Source organism: Microcaecilia unicolor, chromosome 13 (assembly GCF_901765095.1).
Source record: "Microcaecilia unicolor chromosome 13, aMicUni1.1, whole genome shotgun sequence".
Classification (NCBI taxonomy): Eukaryota; Metazoa; Chordata; class Amphibia; order Gymnophiona; family Siphonopidae; genus Microcaecilia; species Microcaecilia unicolor.
The window spans coordinates 18721046-18741456 of NC_044043.1; the positions used below are offsets into that span (position 1 = coordinate 18721046).

The window sequence follows — 20411 nt, forward strand, 5'->3', positions numbered from 1 at the left end:
TCAGAAGGCTCATACCTTCCCTCTCGAACTCGGCCTCGGCTTCCTCGATCTCCTGGTCCCCTTCTCAGTCCCTGGCGCCTCTGGGGGCATTCATCTTTCCAGTGCCCTCTTTCCTTATAGTAGGCGCACTGATCCCTCTCCAATCGTGGTCTGGGATTCTCCCCTCGTGGCCGGGATTGATTGAAGGAATCTCGAGGCCTGGCTGGCGGTCCGGGGTCCCACTTTGGCTTCCCATTAGCTAGAGGTCGACCTCGGTTAAGGGTGGAATTAGTAATGGCTGCCGCCAAAAGGTCGGCCTTCTTCTGCATCTTCCGGTCAGCCTCGCGGCGCATCTCCTGATCCCTATTAACGAAAACCTTTGTTGCGATCTCAATTAGCTGGGTGGTATTCATCCCTGCGAATCCCTCCTGACGCTGCAGCTTCTTCCGGATATCTGGCATACTCTGGGCCACCAATGCACTATTCACCATTCTCTGGTTTTCTAGTGCCTCAGGGTCAAATGGGGTGTATGTTCTGTAAGCTTCAATTAGTCGCTCTAAAAAGGCCCCAGGGGATTCAGTTGCCCCTTGGAGAATTTCAGAGACCTTTGCCAGATTAATGGGCCTCTTTATGCCTTTCTTCATACCTTCCAGCAAGTCCCGGCAATAGCCAGACAACAGTTCATAGTGCTGCCCATTATTTGGATCCCAAGCTGGAGCTGCGCGAGGGAACCGAGTTCTAACCCATTCCTCTGGGTCCTGTGTCCCCTCGGGAACACGCGCTCGCGTGATGGCCTCAGCATTTTGTAAGATCTTCCGCCTCTCCTCAGTTGTGAAGAGGGTCAGGAGAAGTTGTTGACAATCAGTCCAAGTTGGGTTATGGGTGGCCATAATGCTAGCCACTAGGTCCACCACTGCCTGAGGCTTTTCAGTATAAGAGGGGTAATGCGTCTTCCAATTCAGGAGATCGGTGGTTGTGAAGGGTACATACTGGTAGGCCTGTGTCTGTATAACCTGACCCGGATTATTAGGATCCGGTCGAGTGGTGGGTACCTGGCGCAGGGGCAGAGGAGGTGGGAATGGAACCTGAGGTAGAGCTAGGAGCTACCCTCTTATCATGCTCAAAGGTGATTGCAACAGGTCTAACCCATTCAAGGGAGGCGTGTTGAACCCCTGAGGGATGGGGAGGGGTACTCATAGACTGAGAGGTGATCACAGGTGATTCAGTCCATTGAAAGGGATGCCGGGCCCCTGATGAGTGGGTAGGGGTACTAGAGGGAGAGGTTGGGCTGTCGGGAGTTGAGGAGTCAGGGAGTGGAGCCCAAAGCGGGTCTTGGGAGGTTAGCAGGGGAGGATGTGGCAGAGGAGGGTAGAGGCTGGGTGAAAAGTCCAACCTAGGATGTGGCGGGGTTCGCACAGAAGGGGAGGAATTATCCGGAGAAGCCTGTACTGGAGAGGCTTGGGCTGGACGCCGTGGATCTCTGGGGGTGGCACGGAACCCCAACAATGGGCCATAAGGTGGTGGCTCAAGATCTGAGGGGTCATCAGAGAGTATGGGTTTCTCGGACAGGGTAGGGGCGGAAGCCACCGATTGGGTGGTAGGCTTCCTGGGGCTCTTTCCCTCTTCCAGTTTAGATTTTCTAATAATCTTTCTTTGAACGCGGCCCAACATGAACTTCACTGGGGATCCCATATAAGTTTTCAACCAAGAGGGAGGGTCAGTCACAAGGCTGTCCCAGGAATCTATATAGGGGAGTTGTTCAGAATATTCTGGTTCTCCTACAACTATGCTGTAGACCTTCCGGATTACGTCAATATCTAAGCTGCCACCAGGGGGCCACCCCACTCCCATAGATGGCCACTCAACTTCACACAAGGTTCTTAGAGTACTTAAGCTTAAAGTCTGTCCATAATCATTAATTAAAAATCCTTTCTTAAAGTTCTTAAGCATACAATCTAGGGGAGTAGCAATTTGTCTAGATGATGTCCCTCCCATAATGCTTACAATTACAACACACAAAAAGGGAGGGAATTTTTGGAAGTGTGGTAAGGGGTCCACAGATCCAGAGACAAAAAGATAAACAAACAACAATCGCTTCCTTCCGTCGCTGGCCAGTTGAACTCGCGTTAACTGGAACCGCAGCTATAAGAAGTCCACACTCATTTAACATTCATTCATCACACACATACTGTACAAAAAATCCCACCCAACAATTTCAGATTTCTCAGATACAGATAAGCGCTGGCGGTTTTCCTACTAGTCCCCACGACTAGAAGGTACTAAGGCCTTCACTGAGAGTTGATCAGACTCCCCTTCCCTCAATTTTTGAGGGGCTGGTTTACAGTTTCCTAGCTAGGATTACAATACAGAATACAGAATACAAAATACATACCCGGCTAATGTTCCTCAGTCAGTTGGGTGCCAGAAATTGATGCAGGGTTCGGGATCCCACCTTTGCCACCAAGAATTGTTGCAGGAATTACCACTATTGTTAGTAGAATCTGTGGTACTTCAGGAGTCAAACAGCACACACCAGAATGAGGGAGAAATCTTCTTTATTTGCCAGCAAACAAAGTAGGACATCAGCACTAAGTCTCTTCTTCTCTTTCTCAGCTCTCTCCTTCTGACGTAAGCTGCTTCTGCTCTCAGTTATATACTATTCCTAAACCCCTTCTAGCCCCCCTTTCTCACCAGATGGTAAAGAGTAGATTGATTACCCTGCCTTGAACTAATTATTACTATACATTACTTAAAAATATCAGTTACATAGGTTTGAGACATTTCCTAAACTGACCTATGATCTGGGGCCTCTCACACTAGACAATGTGGCACCTATCTCTTGCATTTTATTATTCATTCTCTTATTCCCAGTCATAGCTTAAACTGCTAACTGGACTCTGGCATTCATTAAGGGGTCAAGGGCCAATCTTACTTAATGGCATACAGATATAGTTTGTTATTACTTTCAGGACCAGTCCTACACTTAGCTATAATTAATCAAGACTTCCCTGACCTCTTTCACCTATTAGCTAGGACTGTGGATAATTCAAACCAGATGATGACCTTTTAAACTCTTACTTGAAAAGTAACACTGAGTTGAACAGATATTCTACATAGAAATAGAACTTATTAATTACACAGAATAAAACATATTCTACAATAAGCAGAAATCAGAATTCCTTATAAGACAAAATCTAAATACTTATAATGGTATCTAGAATTATTTATCTCTACTCTATCTCCTTCTAACCAGCATTAGACTAATCCTTTTAAAACTACAGTATGCTTTGCTTGGTGATCCCCTCGAGATTGAATGGCCTCCAGATGTGGTAAATAATACCTATGACCTAACATTTAACTCAAAAAGGGACAAAGCAAGTTTCATTTCTCTCTGACCTTTCTAACCTTTAGTCTAGCAAAAGCTAGACTTCTAAATAATCTAAACCAGATGGCATTCTTCCATCACTTGCAGAACTGAAGAGTTAAAATAGAATTAACAAATATAATTTCTCTGCCCACGCTGCCTCATGACCATTTCATTTTGGAATTTCCCATGGATGGAAATGGCAGTGTTTAATAATTGATAACAGTTTTGAATAGTATACATTGGTTAATATATGCTTTGAGCAACCGCTTTTTTTGACATATGATACATATCTAATATCTAAATTTAATAAAAGGTATTGTGAGTATTTTACTTTTTTTTCTGTGTGTTGTCAGACAATTATGGATGTAAGCCCCACCCCTGGCACCACCCCTAACCCCGCACCCTTTAGCCTCCCCAAACAGTTGGGCCACCGACCGCCTATGCTTCCTCCACTAATCAACCACATTTTCAAAGTGACCACAATCTAAAGTAAGGGAACTAGACTTTTCCTGTTGGATTCAGCTACTGAGTTGAATTTCTAGTTGTTTTGTCTTCAGTCACTGCTAAAAAATAAAATGCATGCTGAAACTTCCTATTTGAAATCTTGAATGGTAACAACTGTTTTAGAGTGAAAGAATTATAAACTCAAGATCTCTGACAGCTGGTTTTATAAGTACGTTTATCAATTCCTGGACAGCCACTAGTTGATTGGAGAGGGGCTCTGAGAGGTGTACTGTCTGAGCCCTGGTAAAGAAGATGAAGGAGAGGGCTGGAGTAGAACAGTTGTATTCTGCTCTGAGGCATCCATTCTAGCCTGTTACCATGGGCGTAGATTGGGGGGGCGAGGGGGGGCATTGCCCCCCCAAACGAGTCGCACCGGCGAACTGGCGGGGCTTAATTGTGTCTTCCCCGCCGGCGCTGCCTCAGTCCCTGACTCCCTGCAGCATTTTTGTCCGTCGCCGTCAGCGCTGCCATTCATTCTCACAGGCAGCCTCGTTCCCGCTCCCCTTTGCCGCTTCCACTCCTCCGACCGGCTCTCTCTGATGCACTTCCTGTTAAACAGGATAATATTACCTTGCTTGAATTACGACCCACCCCTCCTCCTTATCCTCTGGTGCCTACTAGTGACGTTCCTCCTCCCACGAATACTACCTTAGCCACTCCAAATATCAACGTCCCAGCTACTCGTCCTCCCAGATAGCTCAACATCCCAAAGTAGCTATCAATATATGTCCCAGAACAGACCAGATAACCAGCCTTCTCCACCTGATTCTCCCCCACCGTCGCCTTTAAATTTAGGTGAACAGTTAATCCCTGAACCCCCAGAGTACCTTTTTGATCCAAGAGAATTAATACATCCTCATTGGGACCCAGCTCCAGAAGACGATCCCAATTGGGACCCCTTCACACGATTTCAAACATTGTGTGAACCCTTATTTGAGAGTTGGATACTAGGTCCTAGTCGAACGGTTACACACACTCTGGTACTGTTTGGAGGAACCTTAGGTTTACAAGTTGAACAAACCGACGACCTCCTAATAAGACCAGAAACTGGTGACGTTGTAGATTTTTGGTTAATCACATACGCCGTCCTGGGCACTGACTGGATACCCTTCCTGTTCATTAGAGAGGTTGGATTGGGACCTTTGGAAGTATATAGCCTTTTCGAAGTCCCCGACCCTACTGGAAGAGGAGCTATTAGAATTTACCCACCCTACCCAAATTCTTCCTAATGATATATCAAGCATTGGTAAACCTTGGAATACTAATTATAGCAATTGCAGTTCTTATTAAGACCCTTGGATTAATTTTGTTACTCATTTTTCTTAGTCGCCAGCTGCCTTTTGTACAGTCCAGATCCAACATCTGACCATGAAAACTACCAACATGCAGTGCCTAGCCTAGCTCACCTTGCCTATGGTACAAGGAACAAAGGATCTAGAAGGTTTTCTGCAACAGTTTATTACCACCCCCGAAATAACATTACCCACAACTAAGGACACGACCACAATCACCCTTGATGTGTGTGCTTACACAATGTGTGGGAAACATCCTGTGCAGCAATATTTGTCAGCTTTTGAGGTATACCTGTGTCCCTTTTCCAACTGCGGAAGTTGGGCACAGGTATGGTGGTACACAGGTTCATGGGCTCCATACTCAGGTAGTGAGATTCCAGATCTCAAAAAGAGCATTTCCATCATGAAATTGCGAGTGAATGGTCTTTGTCCAATGACCAAATGTAATCAAGTGGCCATCACTTTTAGAGGAGTAACGGCTGTTACATACAGAACTTATTCCTTAGGAATTGATGCCACAGGTAGAGACCCCATTGGCAAATTTAAAATTGTTCCACCCCCAGCACAACCAGAAAAGAATCCTTTGATGCCAACAAAGATCCCAGAAGTAAAGATTCCTTACCAGATCGTGTCAATTAATAATTCCAAAGATTTAATAGCATTAGAAACAGGATTTGGAGAAACAAACCTGTGGCTTGAATGGGCGCATTATACTACAAAGAGTTTGAATGTCTCTAATTGTTATTTTTGTTCCCATGCAAGAGCAGAACCAACAGTAGTTCCCTTTCCTTTAGATCTTCACAATGATCCAGATGGTTTTTGGTGTATGCTAGAGTTACTTCAGGTAACAACTGAAGTGAATAAGTCTTGTCAACATCTTGACGAGCACCACCCCTACTTACCCCCTCGGATGAGGGTTCCACCTGCATTCAGGATTCCAGATCCTGCTACCAGATATCATACATGTCTGGAACGATATGGGGTGAGAAATACACGGTTTCTAGGAAATTTGACCAATTGTAATACAACCCTAGAAAAAGAGACTCTGCGAAATTTGAACCTCACAGACTTTTCACAAGCTAGAGCAGATGTATGGTGGTATTGTGGAACCCATACTATCCACCATACACTTCACAGAAGTTGGACAGGCAGATGTGCCTTAGTCAAATTGGTAATTCCAATTATAATAGCATCCTTGCTCCCTCCTCATAGCAGCTCTTCCTCACGAGTGAAGAGAGATGCTATGCCTGGATCTTTTGATGATCGAGTCTATATAGATGCAATTGGAGTCCCAAGAGGGGTTCCTGATGAGTTCAAAGCCAGAAACCAGATAGCTGCAGGGTTCGAATCAGCTTTCTTTTGGTGGGCTACGATAAATAAGAATTTAGACTGGATCAACTATATATATTACAACCAGCAGAGATTTGTCAATTACACCAGAGACGCGGTTCAAGGAATTGCAACACAATTAGATGCCACCAGCAGAATGACGTTAGAAAATAGATTAGTTCTTGACCAGATTTTGGCATCGGATGGCGGGGTGTGCCGGAAGATAGGTACACAGTGTTGCACCTTTATCCCTAACAATACTGCTCCAGATGGATCAATCACCAGAGCTTTGGAAGGCTTAACCTCACTGTCACAAGAATTGGCAGAGAACTCTGGTGTTGACACATCGTGGACTGGTTGGATGGATAAAGTTTTTGGTAAATGGAAGACGTTTATCATTTCTGCAGCCACTACCATAATCATAGTGGTAGCAATTTTTGTGTTAGTAGGATGTTGCATAATCCCGTGTGCTAGAGGCTTAGTAGAACGCTTGATTGAAACTGCAATAACAAAAAAGACAGCAGCAGGACAATATGCCCTGTACGAAAATCTCCTTCCCAACACCACAGGGGATAACACGTTGGACTATCTCCCTATGAGATGGACCAATCGCTACGCAAATCCTAGAGACAATGTACAAATGTCTGCAACTGTATAATCAGGTAATAGCACACAGGGATACAATATAACAATATAAAGCTTTATAAGATGATGTGATAAATGAGCAAAATGTCTACATAATCTATGCAAATCTATGCAAATGTATACTCAAGATATAATCACTATATAACCAAAGAATTTATGATTAATAACAATATATACTCACTTAGGTAAGAATAAGATAGAACCTGCATATTAAAGGGTTGAAGAAAAATATTATTATAGTAAATGTAAGCTTTTGTATAAACACAGGTATAGATAAGTAGGCTTGAAGTAATTGAAGTGGTGCCAAGATAGGTAATCTCCAATCAAATAAATCTGACTGTACCTGTTTACATTAAGACTCTGAAAATCTGATGGCCTTATAGAATACCTTCTGGAATGGATGGTACCATGGTACATTATCTCTGGTGTCACCCTATGGGATAGGGTGAAGAGGGGAATGTTAATATGTGTTCTAGCTTGAGATCTATCCACTGGAATAGTGGTGGGCCAAGCAACATAGCTTGAAATAACTGAAAAGCACTGACAAGGCCTGATAACAAGCTAATGGCTTCATATTTGAGAATCCGCAAGAAGCAGGAGTCTTAACAAAACCAGGTACAACTTTCTAATGGCATGTAGCACCTATAATGTAGGAATAATGGATAGAATAGATAAAATATGGTTCTCAAAATGGAAGTTTGTCCTTCTATAAGATGGCACACAGATCATAAGATGATATAAAATTGGGTTGTGAAACTGGTATGCTATTATTAAGATGTTTTTGTAAAAGACAAAAAGTAAGATGCTTACGAAGACGGAAGTGTCAAAATCATTTGCAATAACTGGAATAGATATTTTGGTATCAAGAAAAACATGTTTGTAAGAACGGAAATGTTTTGAAATAGCTAGAACCGGAAAAGAGATGGTACAGATGGTACAGAGGTACACCTGCCGGAAAGAGTTGGGCAAGAATAGGAAAAAAAGTGTGTTATCATTGACTTCTATAGAAATGTATGCCTATAAAAGAGAGAGGATTTGGGCAGATTTTTGGAGTCTTCCCCAACACTTCTCAGACGGCAGAGCTCTATGCAATTGAACCCAGAATCTGTTTGATGCCTGTACTTAATTGAAAACTTGGTAAGAATAAAGCCTTCGTTCTGAAATCTATCCCTGTCTTTATTTTCAAGTATTCTTCACCTGTCATTTATACTACAAACTAAGCCACATACAAGTAATACACACTGTCTACACTAATTTAAGGGTTGATAACATATGTGGGAACACAAATGGCCAAAGATTCATTTAGACTTAGAGCGAGAGAAAGTCATGGTCCTGGGAATAAGGTTTAGACTAAGCCTTCTGATGCCTCCCCAGAACAGACCCCCATGGGACTGGGTAACCCTGGAGGTCCGGGAAAGAATTCAAACGCTTTTAGACGAACTAACGATCTTTACTCCTCCGTGTAGAGGGGTCAAGAAGGGGTCTAGAAGGGGGACATTAAAACAGAAGGGAGATACTGAGAGTGATGTGGGCAGTGGGAGAGAAGAAGGAGGGAAGAGAGGTTGTACATGGGGATGGATGAGAGGGAGGGATAGATATACATTAGAGGGGAAAGAGAAAAAGAGGGAGATTGTGGATCCAGGGACAGAAGGGAGTGAGGGAGAAATGCTGGACAATTGGAGGGAGGGGAGAGAGAGAGGAAGAAATGCTGGACCACAGGGAGGGGGGGGGGGCTGGAAGATACTGGGGTGTGGATGTGTGTGTGGAAGGGACAGGGAGATATTAGGCTACAAGGGGAGAAAGGGAGCAGGCGTGCTGGGCTAGAAGGTTGGAGGGAGGAAGATGCTGCAAATGGTGGAACTATTTGGGAGAGGCCAAAGGGGAGGTGGGAAGGAAACAAATGAGAGGATGATAGTGATGGGGGGGGGGCAGAAATGTGGTAATCGAGAATTGATTAAAGATGAAAGGAAATGGAAGGTTGGAGGAAGGACTGAGAAGAGGAATGGGGCAGCTAGTGGGTGAGAGAAGGAAATGGAATTTGATAGCTGAAAACTAAAAAGGAGAAGGATGAGGACGAGGGTGAAATTTAAGTGAACAGAGAGGCAGCAAAGAAAAAAAAAACAGAGGAAACAGCTAAAAAAGAAATAATGTGTCAAAGGTAGGTGTAGTGAAGGAATGGAATAAGACAGGCGAGAAGAGAAAAGACAAATGGACAGCAAGCAGTTGAAGGAGAATTAGCAGAAAGACAAGAAAAGAGAAAACTGGAACCAGCATGATTGAACAGTAAAATGTCCAGACAACAAAGGTACAAAAAAGTATTTTATTTTGAATCTATTAAATGGAATATCAAATGGAAAGAAGATACTGCATAAAACAGAAGACACTGGGACCAAAGCGAATAGAAAAAACTAAATGATCAGACAACAAAGGTAGAAAAAAGTATTTTATTCAGAATTTATTAATTGGAATATGTCAGCTTTCTGTGAAATTTTGCATGTAAGTTTCAATTTTTCTGGTATTGCTGCATGCTGAGTCTGACATCGAGTTAAGTATTTTGCCTTCATATTTTTTGCTTTCTAGTTCCTTGTGTCATGTCTGTTGTGTCATGTGTTTTTCACGAGGTAGTGTATTGGTGTTTTAGAGCCTGGTGTAATTACAGTTCTGCCTTTTCACGCATAAGGTTGCAGCTCGTCCTGTCCTTGGAATTAGTGCTGTTATGGTTTAGTAAGGTTATGAGTGTGTTTTTGCACAAGTTTGTATATAGTGTGTTGCAGTGGAGAGATTGTGTGTTGGCTTTACTGAGGTGGCACCAAAACATCAGAAAGGGTGTAGAGCCTAAATCATGACACACTACCTCTTGAAGGATCTACATATAGAGCTTATGCATTTCTAAGGTCAACACTAGCATGGTATGGGAAAAGGGGTGGGGAAATACTACTGGAGTGGAAGAAGGAAAGAAGGAAGGAAGGGAGAAAGAGCTGGCTTGATATCTCATACATATTCATTATGGTTATTCCCAAAAAAAGCCAGCTTTTTTTCCCTTCCTTCCTTCCTCCATATTAGCATATTCATTTGCATATGTACAGTGGGGGAAATAAGTATTTGATCCCTTGCTGATTTTGTAAGTTTGCCCACTGACAAAGACATGAGCAGCCCATAATTGAAGGGTAGGTTATTGGTAACAGTGAGAGATAGCACATCACAAATTAAATCCGGAAAATCACATTGTGGAAAGTATATGAATTTATTTGCATTCTGCAGAGGGAAATAAGTATTTGATCCCCCACCAACCAGTAAGAGATCTGGCCCCTACAGACCAGGTAGATGCTCCAAATCAACTCGTTACCTGCATGACAGACAGCTGTCGGCAATGGTCACCTGTATGAAAGACACCTGTCCACAGACTCAGTGAATCAGTCAGACTCTAACCTCTACAAAATGGCCAAGAGCAAGGAGCTGTCTAAGGATGTCAGGGACAAGATCATACACCTGCACAAGGCTGGAATGGGCTACAAAACCATCAGTAAGACGCTGGGCGAGAAGGAGACAACTGTTGGTGCCATAGTAAGAAAATGGAAGAAGTACAAAATGACTGTCAATCGACAAAGATCTGGGGCTCCACGCAAAATCTCACCTCGTGGGGTATCCTTGATCATGAGGAAGGTTAGAAATCAGCCTACAACTACAAGGGGGGAACTTGTCAATGATCTCAAGGCAGCTGGGACCACTGTCACCACGAAAACCATTGGTAACACATTACGACATAACGGATTGCAATCCTGCAGTGCCCGCAAGGTCCCCCTGCTCCGGAAGGCACATGTGACGGCCCGTCTGAAGTTTGCCAGTGAACACCTGGATGATGCCGAGAGTGATTGGGAGAAGGTGCTGTGGTCAGATGAGACAAAATTGAGCTCTTTGGCATGAACTCAACTCGCCGTGTTTGGAGGAAGAGAAATGCTGCCTATGACCCAAAGAACACCGTCCCCACTGTCAAGCATGGAGGTGGAAATGTTATGTTTTGGGGGTGTTTCTCTGCTAAGGGCACAGGACTACTTCACCGCATCAATGGGAGAATGGATGGGGCCATGTACCGTACAATTCTGAGTGACAACCTCCTTCCCTCCGCCAGGGCCTTAAAAATGGGTCGTGGCTGGGTCTTCCAGCACGACAATGACCCAAAACATACAGCCAAGGCAACAAAGGAGTGGCTCAGGAAGAAGCACATTAGGGTCATGGAGTGGCCTAGCCAGTCACCAGACCTTAATCCCATTGAAAACTTATGGCGGGAGCTGAAGCTGCGAGTTGCCAAGCGACAGCCCAGAACTCTTAATGATTTAGAGATGATCTGCAAAGAGGAGTGGACCAAAATTCCTCCTGACATGTGTGCAAACCTCATCATCAACTACAGAAGACGTCTGACCGCTGTGCTTGCCAACAAGGGTTTTGCCACCAAGTATTAGGTCTTGTTTGCCAGAGGGATTAAATACTTATTTCCCTCTGCAGAATGCAAATAAATTCATATACTTTCCACAATGTAATTTTCCGGATTTAATTTGTGATGTGCTATCTCTCACTGTTACCAATAACCTACCCTTCAATTATGGGCTGCTCATGTCTTTGTCAGTGGGCAAACTTACAAAATCAGCAAGGGATCAAATACTTATTTCCCCCACTGTATATATGCAAATGAATATGCTAATATGCTCCGCCCCCTCCTTTGCCCCCCCAAATGAAACAGTCAAACTACGCCTATGCCTGTTACCCTCTTGTTCTCTCTCCATACCATCAGGCAGCATGAGAAGAGGGGAAGGGGAAGGAGGAGAGGCACTGAAGCAGACACAGCTGCAAACTGCAGCTCTCTACAATTCCTGTAGTCTGGACTTAGCTGAGGGTAGAGTTGGAGAGGGTTGAGGAGGAGACATCCTAGATACAAGTTAGGGGGCTCTGAGTGACTTATTGAGGGCATGAGGAAGGAGAGTGCTGGAATTAAGCTTAGGAAAAGGTGGAAAGGAAAGAGAGAAAGTGTGCTAGAGAGTGTGGTGGATTAGCAGGGGTGGGGTGGAGAAGAGACAACTGATGCTTGCTCTTCTCCCTCACTAATCAACCCCAATCTCAGGGTGACTACAGTTCGAAAGTTCCCAGGTACTCCAATCTCAAGCCTGTTCCACAGCAAGATAAGTCATTACATTTTGCATATGTTTATATTTTTACAAGTTTACATGTTTACAAGTCATTTGGAAACAAAAACGCCAAGATAACGATAAGGGGGGCACGAAAAAATAGTGCAAGAACGTTTGTCTCCTGACGAAGCAACCGAAACTAAGGCACTCTGTTGAGCAGACCTATGCAGACAGCACTACTTCATAAGATAAGTCACGGTGTTACCCTTAGCAAATAAGTAATTGTAAAATACATTGAACACAATTCAAAAAGAAGATTTAATTAATATTTAAAAATAACAAAAGAAAAAAATCTTTTCGGCCCAAGGAGGTTTTTGGCTGATGAAGAAATCGGTTTGGCAGATGACAAAGCGATACGCTAAAGTCATATAATATACCAAACAGCAGACGCCTTTTCCTCCTTAAAGACCCAAAATATAGAAAGTGTAGAAGAGAACTTTCTTTAGCATATGTTTACACTAAAAGAAGTGTTAAAAATTGTTTAGAACGTTAAATAAACTTATGGACAGCGAGTGCTCCAGGTAGTTGAAGGCTATCGAGCCATACAACAAGGAGTCTGTTGAGGCTTTTCTTCCATCAAATCATAAACAGTAGCAAGATCATATTGAGGGGCTTAGATAAGCACGAGGATATTGTCGATTTATTTGTTACTAAGTGAAACACTAACATTTAAAGAAAGTTGACCTGGTTGCAACTATTTGATTATTGAATGATAAACCCCTGTGGAGCAAAATGGGTTCCCATTGGGTTTTCAATCAAATAAATGAGTTGCAACTTCCTTTTGTATGTTGATTCTCATAAACGGCTATGTTTACTAAGGTGCACCACAGGTGAATTAGCAGTTTTAATGCGCGTTAATGGTTTACGCGCATTAAACGCTAACGCGCCTATAGAACTGTAAAGGCGCGTTAGCATTTAACGCGCCTTAACTTTAAAGGTGTGTTAAAAACGCTAATGCGCCTTAGTAAGCATACCCCAAAGAATGACAAAAGAAGAAAAATGTTTTAAATACATTTTTGCAAGAAATAGAATGAAGATGGAAGAATATATTTTAAATGTTTTGACACAAGGATATTGAATTATAAAAAATTTTGTAATAAAAACAATTGGAAATAAGAACATTTTTGGCTGGACTTGGAATTCTTGCATGGAGTTTGAATTCTGATGGTAATATAAAGAACCTTAATATATTGTGTGATTTATTTATTATTTGCTTCTCAGAAAGTAATTAAATGTAATTAAACCTGTAATAAAAATTGCGCTCATTATCCTCATTAGAATAATTGACTATAAAGTTAAGTCTACAAATGAAGAGATCTTCTAGGGGTGGGCGAGTTGGGGAGGGTGGGTGGGAATAATGACAGTACAAGGCCATGCTGTGCCTTCTAGAGACTATCTGTTAACGCTGTAGGCCATGGTTCAAATTTTAAAACTATAAGGAAAAGGGTATGGAGACTAGTTTATGTTATGTTATTATGTTTGTTTTCTACCTTTATAGTTTTTTATTTGAGTTATTTGTAAGCTGCCTATACTTGGTTTCTCTAAATTTGGCGATCCATCCAATTTTTAAATAAACATAAGCAGAGGGAGAAAGCTGGGATAGGTATTTATACCAGTCAGTTTTCCCTCCAAGCTGAGGTCATATGTTAACATTACCTCACAGGTCAGGAGAGCCCTCCCAATTCTGGAAAATACTGGGTAGCATAAAAAGGTCATCGAACACTACTTTTAGTGGAATGACTAGAGGTCTCTAGCTATAGCCACGGTAGAATCTTAGAGGTCTTTACAATCATATAAAGATACAGGGAAGCCCATCCCACTAACCTTATAGTCTTTGTTTCTAGCCTGGCTTCCTGCCTCTCACCAAGCAGGCCTACATATCAGCTGTTCACATAATAGGCTCTACTTCCAACTTCTCACACCACAGGCCCTGACTCCCACCTTTTACCATGCAGGTCCACACATCACCCTGTCACATGGAAAGCTCTACTCCCAACTTCTCATACCACAGGTCCCAACTCTCACCTTTTACCATGCAGGCCCACACATCACCTTGTCACATGAAAGGCTCTATTGGCATCTTGTCTCACCCAGGCCTAGTCCCCAGCCTTGCATAGTGGAAGCCAAGCTCTACCACATATTGTATAATGCAATATTTTTTTTCTTTCCTTCTCCTTTCTATCAGCCCCAGAGATATTGAAGTTAGACCCTATGACTGCTCATCCTCTTCTGGATCTGTCCAAAGGTGACACAGTGGTGCAGTGTCGTCTCCTGTACACCCGCCGGGACAGCAACCCTGAGCGTTTTGACTACAGCAACTGTGTTTTGGCCAACAAGGGCTTCTCCACAGGCAAGCATTATTGGGAGATAGCTGTCGGAGCCAAGCAAAAGTGGCGCCTTGGCATCATCAAGGGCACCACCAGTCGAAAGGGCAAGCTGCAGAAGTCTCCTGACAATGGTGTGTGGCTCATTGGTTTGAAAGAAGGCAAGATCTATGAGGCCTTCACCAACCCCCGGGTGGTGCTGCCGCTCACTACACGGCCACAGAAGATCGGAGTATTCCTGGATTATGAGAAGGGTGAACTGTCCTTTTACAATGCTGACAGCCCTTTGGAGCTCATCCACATCTATACCTTCCCGGCAGAATTCCAGGGCAAGTTGTACCCACTCCTGGATACCTGCTGGCAAGAAAGGGGCACCAACACCCTTCCTCTGGTCCTACCCTCACCTGCCATGTAGAGGCCCAGAGAGGAAGTGCTTGGGGGAATCTGCTGACACATTAGCCTCTTATAGAGCACAGTGACTGTACTGGAATAAATATCTATAGACCCCCAAATAGTGAGCTGCATGTTGACTGCATCAGGCAGAGGGATTACATTTACTTCTTTGTTTTACTAAGTAGATTCTAGGCATGAGACTAGGACGCAATGACTTAGATCCAGCTGCATTTATACTATGTCTACACATAAGGTCAAGGGAAGAAATGTTATACCATACACACATATTGGCAACTTAACTTCATCTTAGCATGACTTGCCGTGCCAATGATTCTTTCCTAATCCTCTTTCTACCGTGGGTTATGTTGTGATACTAATGATATTCCTAGACATGGGAACTGGGTCCGTGATCTTCAGCTTATGGCATTCAGTTATACTGTAAATTGCTGCCAGCATCAAACCCAAAAATTCAATGCCAGGCCTCAGCCGGTTAATTGCAATATTCAGCACTTAACCAGCTGTGGAGCACCACATAAAGATAGAACTGACTTTTATGTGATCCTATTTATGCAGTTACTTTGGCCAGCTAATCTGCCACTGGAATGTCCCCAAAATAGCCAGTTTTCAGTTTGGCACTAACCACTAATTTTCAGCAGCCCTAACCGGTTAAGTCCCACCGAAGATGAGTGGTTAGCCCTGAATAGACGATTTAAATGTCCAGGAGCTGTTTCTGGGTATTAAATTGCTTTCAATATCGACCCTATCATGTCCATGGATTTCCTACAGTGTAGATGCCTCACTCTGATATTTCTATGCACCTTGCTGGCATCTTTGTTGTCGACACAACAACTGGAGGCCCAGATGAAGAGGGAACATATTCATTCAGGAGTATCGAGTAAGCTATCTGCGATCCTTGGGATCTGAAAACATGTGAAAATGGGGATTTGGTACATATGGATGTTAAGAAATGACCTACCTAACTCTCCAGCCAGCATTAGGACTGAACCTTGTGGTAGTTTGACAGGACGTCCCCCTCTACCCAACTCCTCCTCCAGGGTTTCCTACTCTAATTCTACAGAAACCAACACAGAAATATTATAAACACTAGTAAAAGAGGCCCGTTTCCGAAAGAAATGAAACGGGTGCTAGCAAGGTTCCACGCCCCCCTCCCTACCTCCCTCTCTCTCTCTCCTCCAAGTTCCAGCCTCCCTCCCCTCCGAGTTCCATGCCCCCCTACCTCCCTCCCCTTTAAGTTGCAGGACCCCCCCTCCCCTTCGAGTTCCAGGACCACCTCCCTCCCCTTCGAGTTCCAGGACCCCCTCCCTCCCCTTCCAGGACCCCTCCCTTCCCTCCCCTTCAAGTTCCAGGACCCCCTCCCTTCCCTCCACTTCGAGTTCCAGGACGTCCCTCCCTCCCCTCCCCTCCGAGTTCCATGCCCCCCCTCTCCTCCGAGTTCCAGACCCCCATGCCTCTCTCTCTCTCTGTCCCCTCCGAGTGCAAACATGACCTGTCCTCCGACAGCCCCTTGCCTTCCTGCGTGCCAGCTGTAATTTAAAAATTCTTACCTTGGGGTCCGGCGTCAGCAGTGAAGGCGAGCGGCGCTTCAGACTGCCTTTCCATGTGTCTCAGCTCTGCCTCTGGTCCCGCCCTTCCGGAAACAGGAAATGAGGGCAGGACCAGAGGCAGAGCTGAGACACATGGGAAGGCAGTCTGAAGCGCCGCTCGCCTTCACTGCAGACGCTGGACCCTGAGGTAAGAATTTTTAAATTACAGCCTGCACGCAGGAAGGCGAGGGGCTGCCAGAGGACAGGTCATGCTTGCACTCAAAGGGGAGAGAGAGAGAGGGAGGGAGGCGCGGGGCCGTGGAACTCTGAGGAGAGGGGGGGCGTGGAACTCGAAGGGGAGGGGGAGGGTCGTCCTGCAACTTGAAGGGGAGGGGTCCTGCAACTCAAAGGGGAGGGCGGGAGGGACGTCCTGCAACTCAAAGGGGAGGGGGGTCCTGCAACTCGAAGGGGAGGGGGGCCTGTAACTCGGAGGGGAGGAGAGGGAGGGAGGGAGGTAAGGGGGCATGGAACTCAGAGGGGAGGGGGCTAGAACAGAGAGGAGAGGGGGAGGAGGAGAGGGGGGCCTGCAACTCGGAGGGAGGGGGCGATTCTCTACTCACCTCCGCTGGCTGGGTTCCCTTCCCTCTCACTGATCCGCCCTCTGATGTCATCGCCAGGGTGGACCAATGGGAAGTGTGTTCGAACCTAGGCATCCAGAAGGAGGTGCAAATTATTATATAGGATCTTCATCTGCTCTATCTCAAATTCAGTTTTAACGGTTTCACAGCATATGCCAGACAATCACTGTTCTTTGCCCAAAAATCATTTTCCCATAATTATGTTTGTAGTGTGTGTTGTAAATTTTTGGATCAATCCTCACCCATGTCCCTGGATAGTGCTTATATGTACAAGGACCACCAGAAAGGAAAGAATCACCTTAGTATTTTATAAGGTTACAAAAACTTCAACATATTAACATTGGAAGTTTTGTAAATAATCTTTATTCAGTCTGAACACTTCTTAACTTCTTTTCTCTGATACAGCCGTGTTTCAGCTGTCAGTGAGAAAACTTATTTTAAAATAGATGAGCCAACCACTATGGGAACTAGTAAAAGAAAAACTAAAGAGGAATCAAACTCCTCAACCCTCGATAGACAAGATGGTTTCCACATGGACCCAAGCAGTACAAGACACCTTGGTCGAAATAGCCCCATTGAAAGCGCAAATGACGGCAAGATTAAAGATCAATCCATGCTGTACACGAGAAATACTAAACCTGAAAAAATTGTGCAGGAAACTAGAATGAACCTGGCTGAAAACCCAAGACACCCAACACAAAAATACTTGGAGAACACAAATCAAAATGTACAAAGAAAAGATAAAATCAGAAAAACAGAATACTATAGCCAGAAGGTTATTGAAGGCAGCAACTTCACACGCTCACTATTTCAGCTAGTCAAGTCACTGACCAAACCTATACAATCAAACTCAGAAACAAACTTAATTGTGGAAATCCTTGCAACCTTCTTTCAAGAGAAGATAGAGAAACTACACACTATTCCTAAGAGTCCAGCTCCAGAGAACTCAACAAAAGAGACATCAGAAAACAATTACCCTGCAGACCACCAGAAATACTCTCTAGACCTCAAATGTACAATAAAGAAAATCGCAAAGGGATCATGCATCTTGGATCCATGCATTGTATACTTTCTCATGTCAGCACCAATAATGATACTGGACTACATAACTACTCTAGTAGATACCATATTGACTATGGGGTGTTTCCCAAAAGAAATGGGGGAGGGGGGAATCTTACTTTACCCTACTACTACAAATCATTTCTATAGCGCTACCAGTCACTAATCAAAGGAGAGTCACTTGACAAGAATTCCTCCAACTACCATCCAGTAGCAAAGATACCTACCATAGCCAAGATCATGGAAGCCATAGTCGCCACCCATGGAACACCACCAACTCCTGGATACAATGCAATCGGGATTCTGCTCTAAATACAGCACAGAAATAGTCATGGCAGGCCTTGTTTCGGAACTACACCTCCTCCTGGATAAAGATCAGCAAATGTAATTATGCAACTAGACTTGTCAGCTGCCTTTGATCTGGTCAACCATGAAACCCTCTTAACAATGTTCGAAGATGTGGGAGTGGGAGACAGAGTCCTTAATTGGTTCTCAGAATTTCTAAAACACAGATCTTTTCAAGTCAAATGGCAACAGTCCTGATCTCAGCCATGGCCCATGAAATATGGAGTCCCTCAATGCTCATATCAGCACAGTGAAGGTGACACAAAAATGGAAACTAGATGATGTTCACTGGAGTAAAAACTTTATTCAAACACATCCAAGACTCGACACGAGTCGTGTTTCGGCCAATATGGCCTGCATCAGGAGTCTGCTATAGGATGATTTCATGTTTCTAGCTTCCAAATTTAGCCGATAAAGCTAGTGAAGTAAATTCAACATAGTTAAACAAACAGTGAATGGTGCAAAAATGAAGTCAAACAGTTCAAATGACGCGAAATGCAGCCAAACAGCTCAAATGTTCTATGATGCAGTCTACAGCGAAATATTCACTGACTAAAAACATCCTATAGCAGACTCCTGTGCAGGCCATATTGGTCGAAACACGACTCGTCTCGAGTCTTGGATGTGTTTGAATAAAGTTTTTACTCCAGTGAACATTGTCTATTTTCCATTTTTGTGTCACCTTCGCTGTGTGATGTGTGTCTTTGTAACTGCGAGGGTCCTTGTGGTTCTTCTGTTGTTTCGCCCCTCAAGACTCTCCACTCTCCCCTATTCTTTTCAATTTTTATCTCAGAGACATAGGAAGATATTGGCCCCTAATAAAATCAAATATTACACCTATCCTATTATTCCCAGGAACAAACCTATCAGTAGTTTACTCACTGATGAAAGAAGTCTTTGCGGTGCTATATGAGTGGTTTTGCTTCCTGAATCTAAAAATCAACCCAGATGAAACCAACATATGGGGGGAAACAAAACATCAACAATCCTGAATGCACTCCCTGAACTGGCGGGATCAAAAGTTCCACTGAAAAATTAGATCAAATTCTTAGGAGTATGGATACACTCACCCCTCAAAATGTCTTCACTATGAAATATCTACTTGACCCAACCCACTTCCACATTATAGTACAGGCCATGGTCCTTACAGGACTGGACTACTGTAACATAGTATATTTAGGTCTACCAGACAAATCACTAAAACGTCTATAGATAGTTGAAAATGCATCAGCTAAATTGAAAAGAGGAGGTTGCTGGTCTGATCGTGCTACACCATTTCTCATAAATTACACTGGCTACCTCTCAAAGATAGAATAGAATTCAAGCTCCTAACCATGATCTTTAAAGGTCTCTATGGCCTCATACCACCTTACACACAAAAATTAATCCAACTACACCAACCAAAAAGGACTCTTAGATCCCTCAAGGAAATCAAACTGGTCACACCAACACCACATGAATGCTGATGGAAGAAAAAGTAGAGCACAACAATTACAGGTAAAGGAGCGGAACTGTGGAACTGTCTCCCACAAGCAATAAGATTAACTATAATGGAATATTTGACATTCAGACGCTTGGTAAAAACCTGGCTATTCCAGAAATACTTTGACCCAACCTCCGGAAAACCTGTCCAACCTACACACAAGACACAGAAAACAAAGTATGGAACTACCTAATGAACCCCAATAGCATATTTACTTAACATTCAGACGGGGGCTGAAGATAGGACCCGAAGTGGTGAACTGGATTAGGAACTGGTTGATGGACAGACGCCAGAGGGTGGTGGTGAATGGAATTCGCTCGGAGGAGCGA

General features: G+C 43.8%; 1 protein-coding gene across 2 annotated transcripts in view; it reads left to right on the top strand.

The window, feature by feature from the left end:
* Positions 1-16168, top strand: part of TRIM50 (tripartite motif containing 50) — a 226388-nt gene extending 210220 nt beyond the window's left edge. For both annotated transcript variants that reach the window (XM_030185755.1, XM_030185756.1), the window contains exon 7: positions 14482-16168. In XM_030185755.1, the coding sequence (XP_030041615.1) occupies positions 14482-15035 (554 nt within the window). In that variant the 3' untranslated portion in view covers positions 15036-16168. The remainder of the gene's footprint in view (positions 1-14481) is intronic.
* The last annotated feature ends 4243 nt before the right edge of the window (positions 16169-20411 follow it).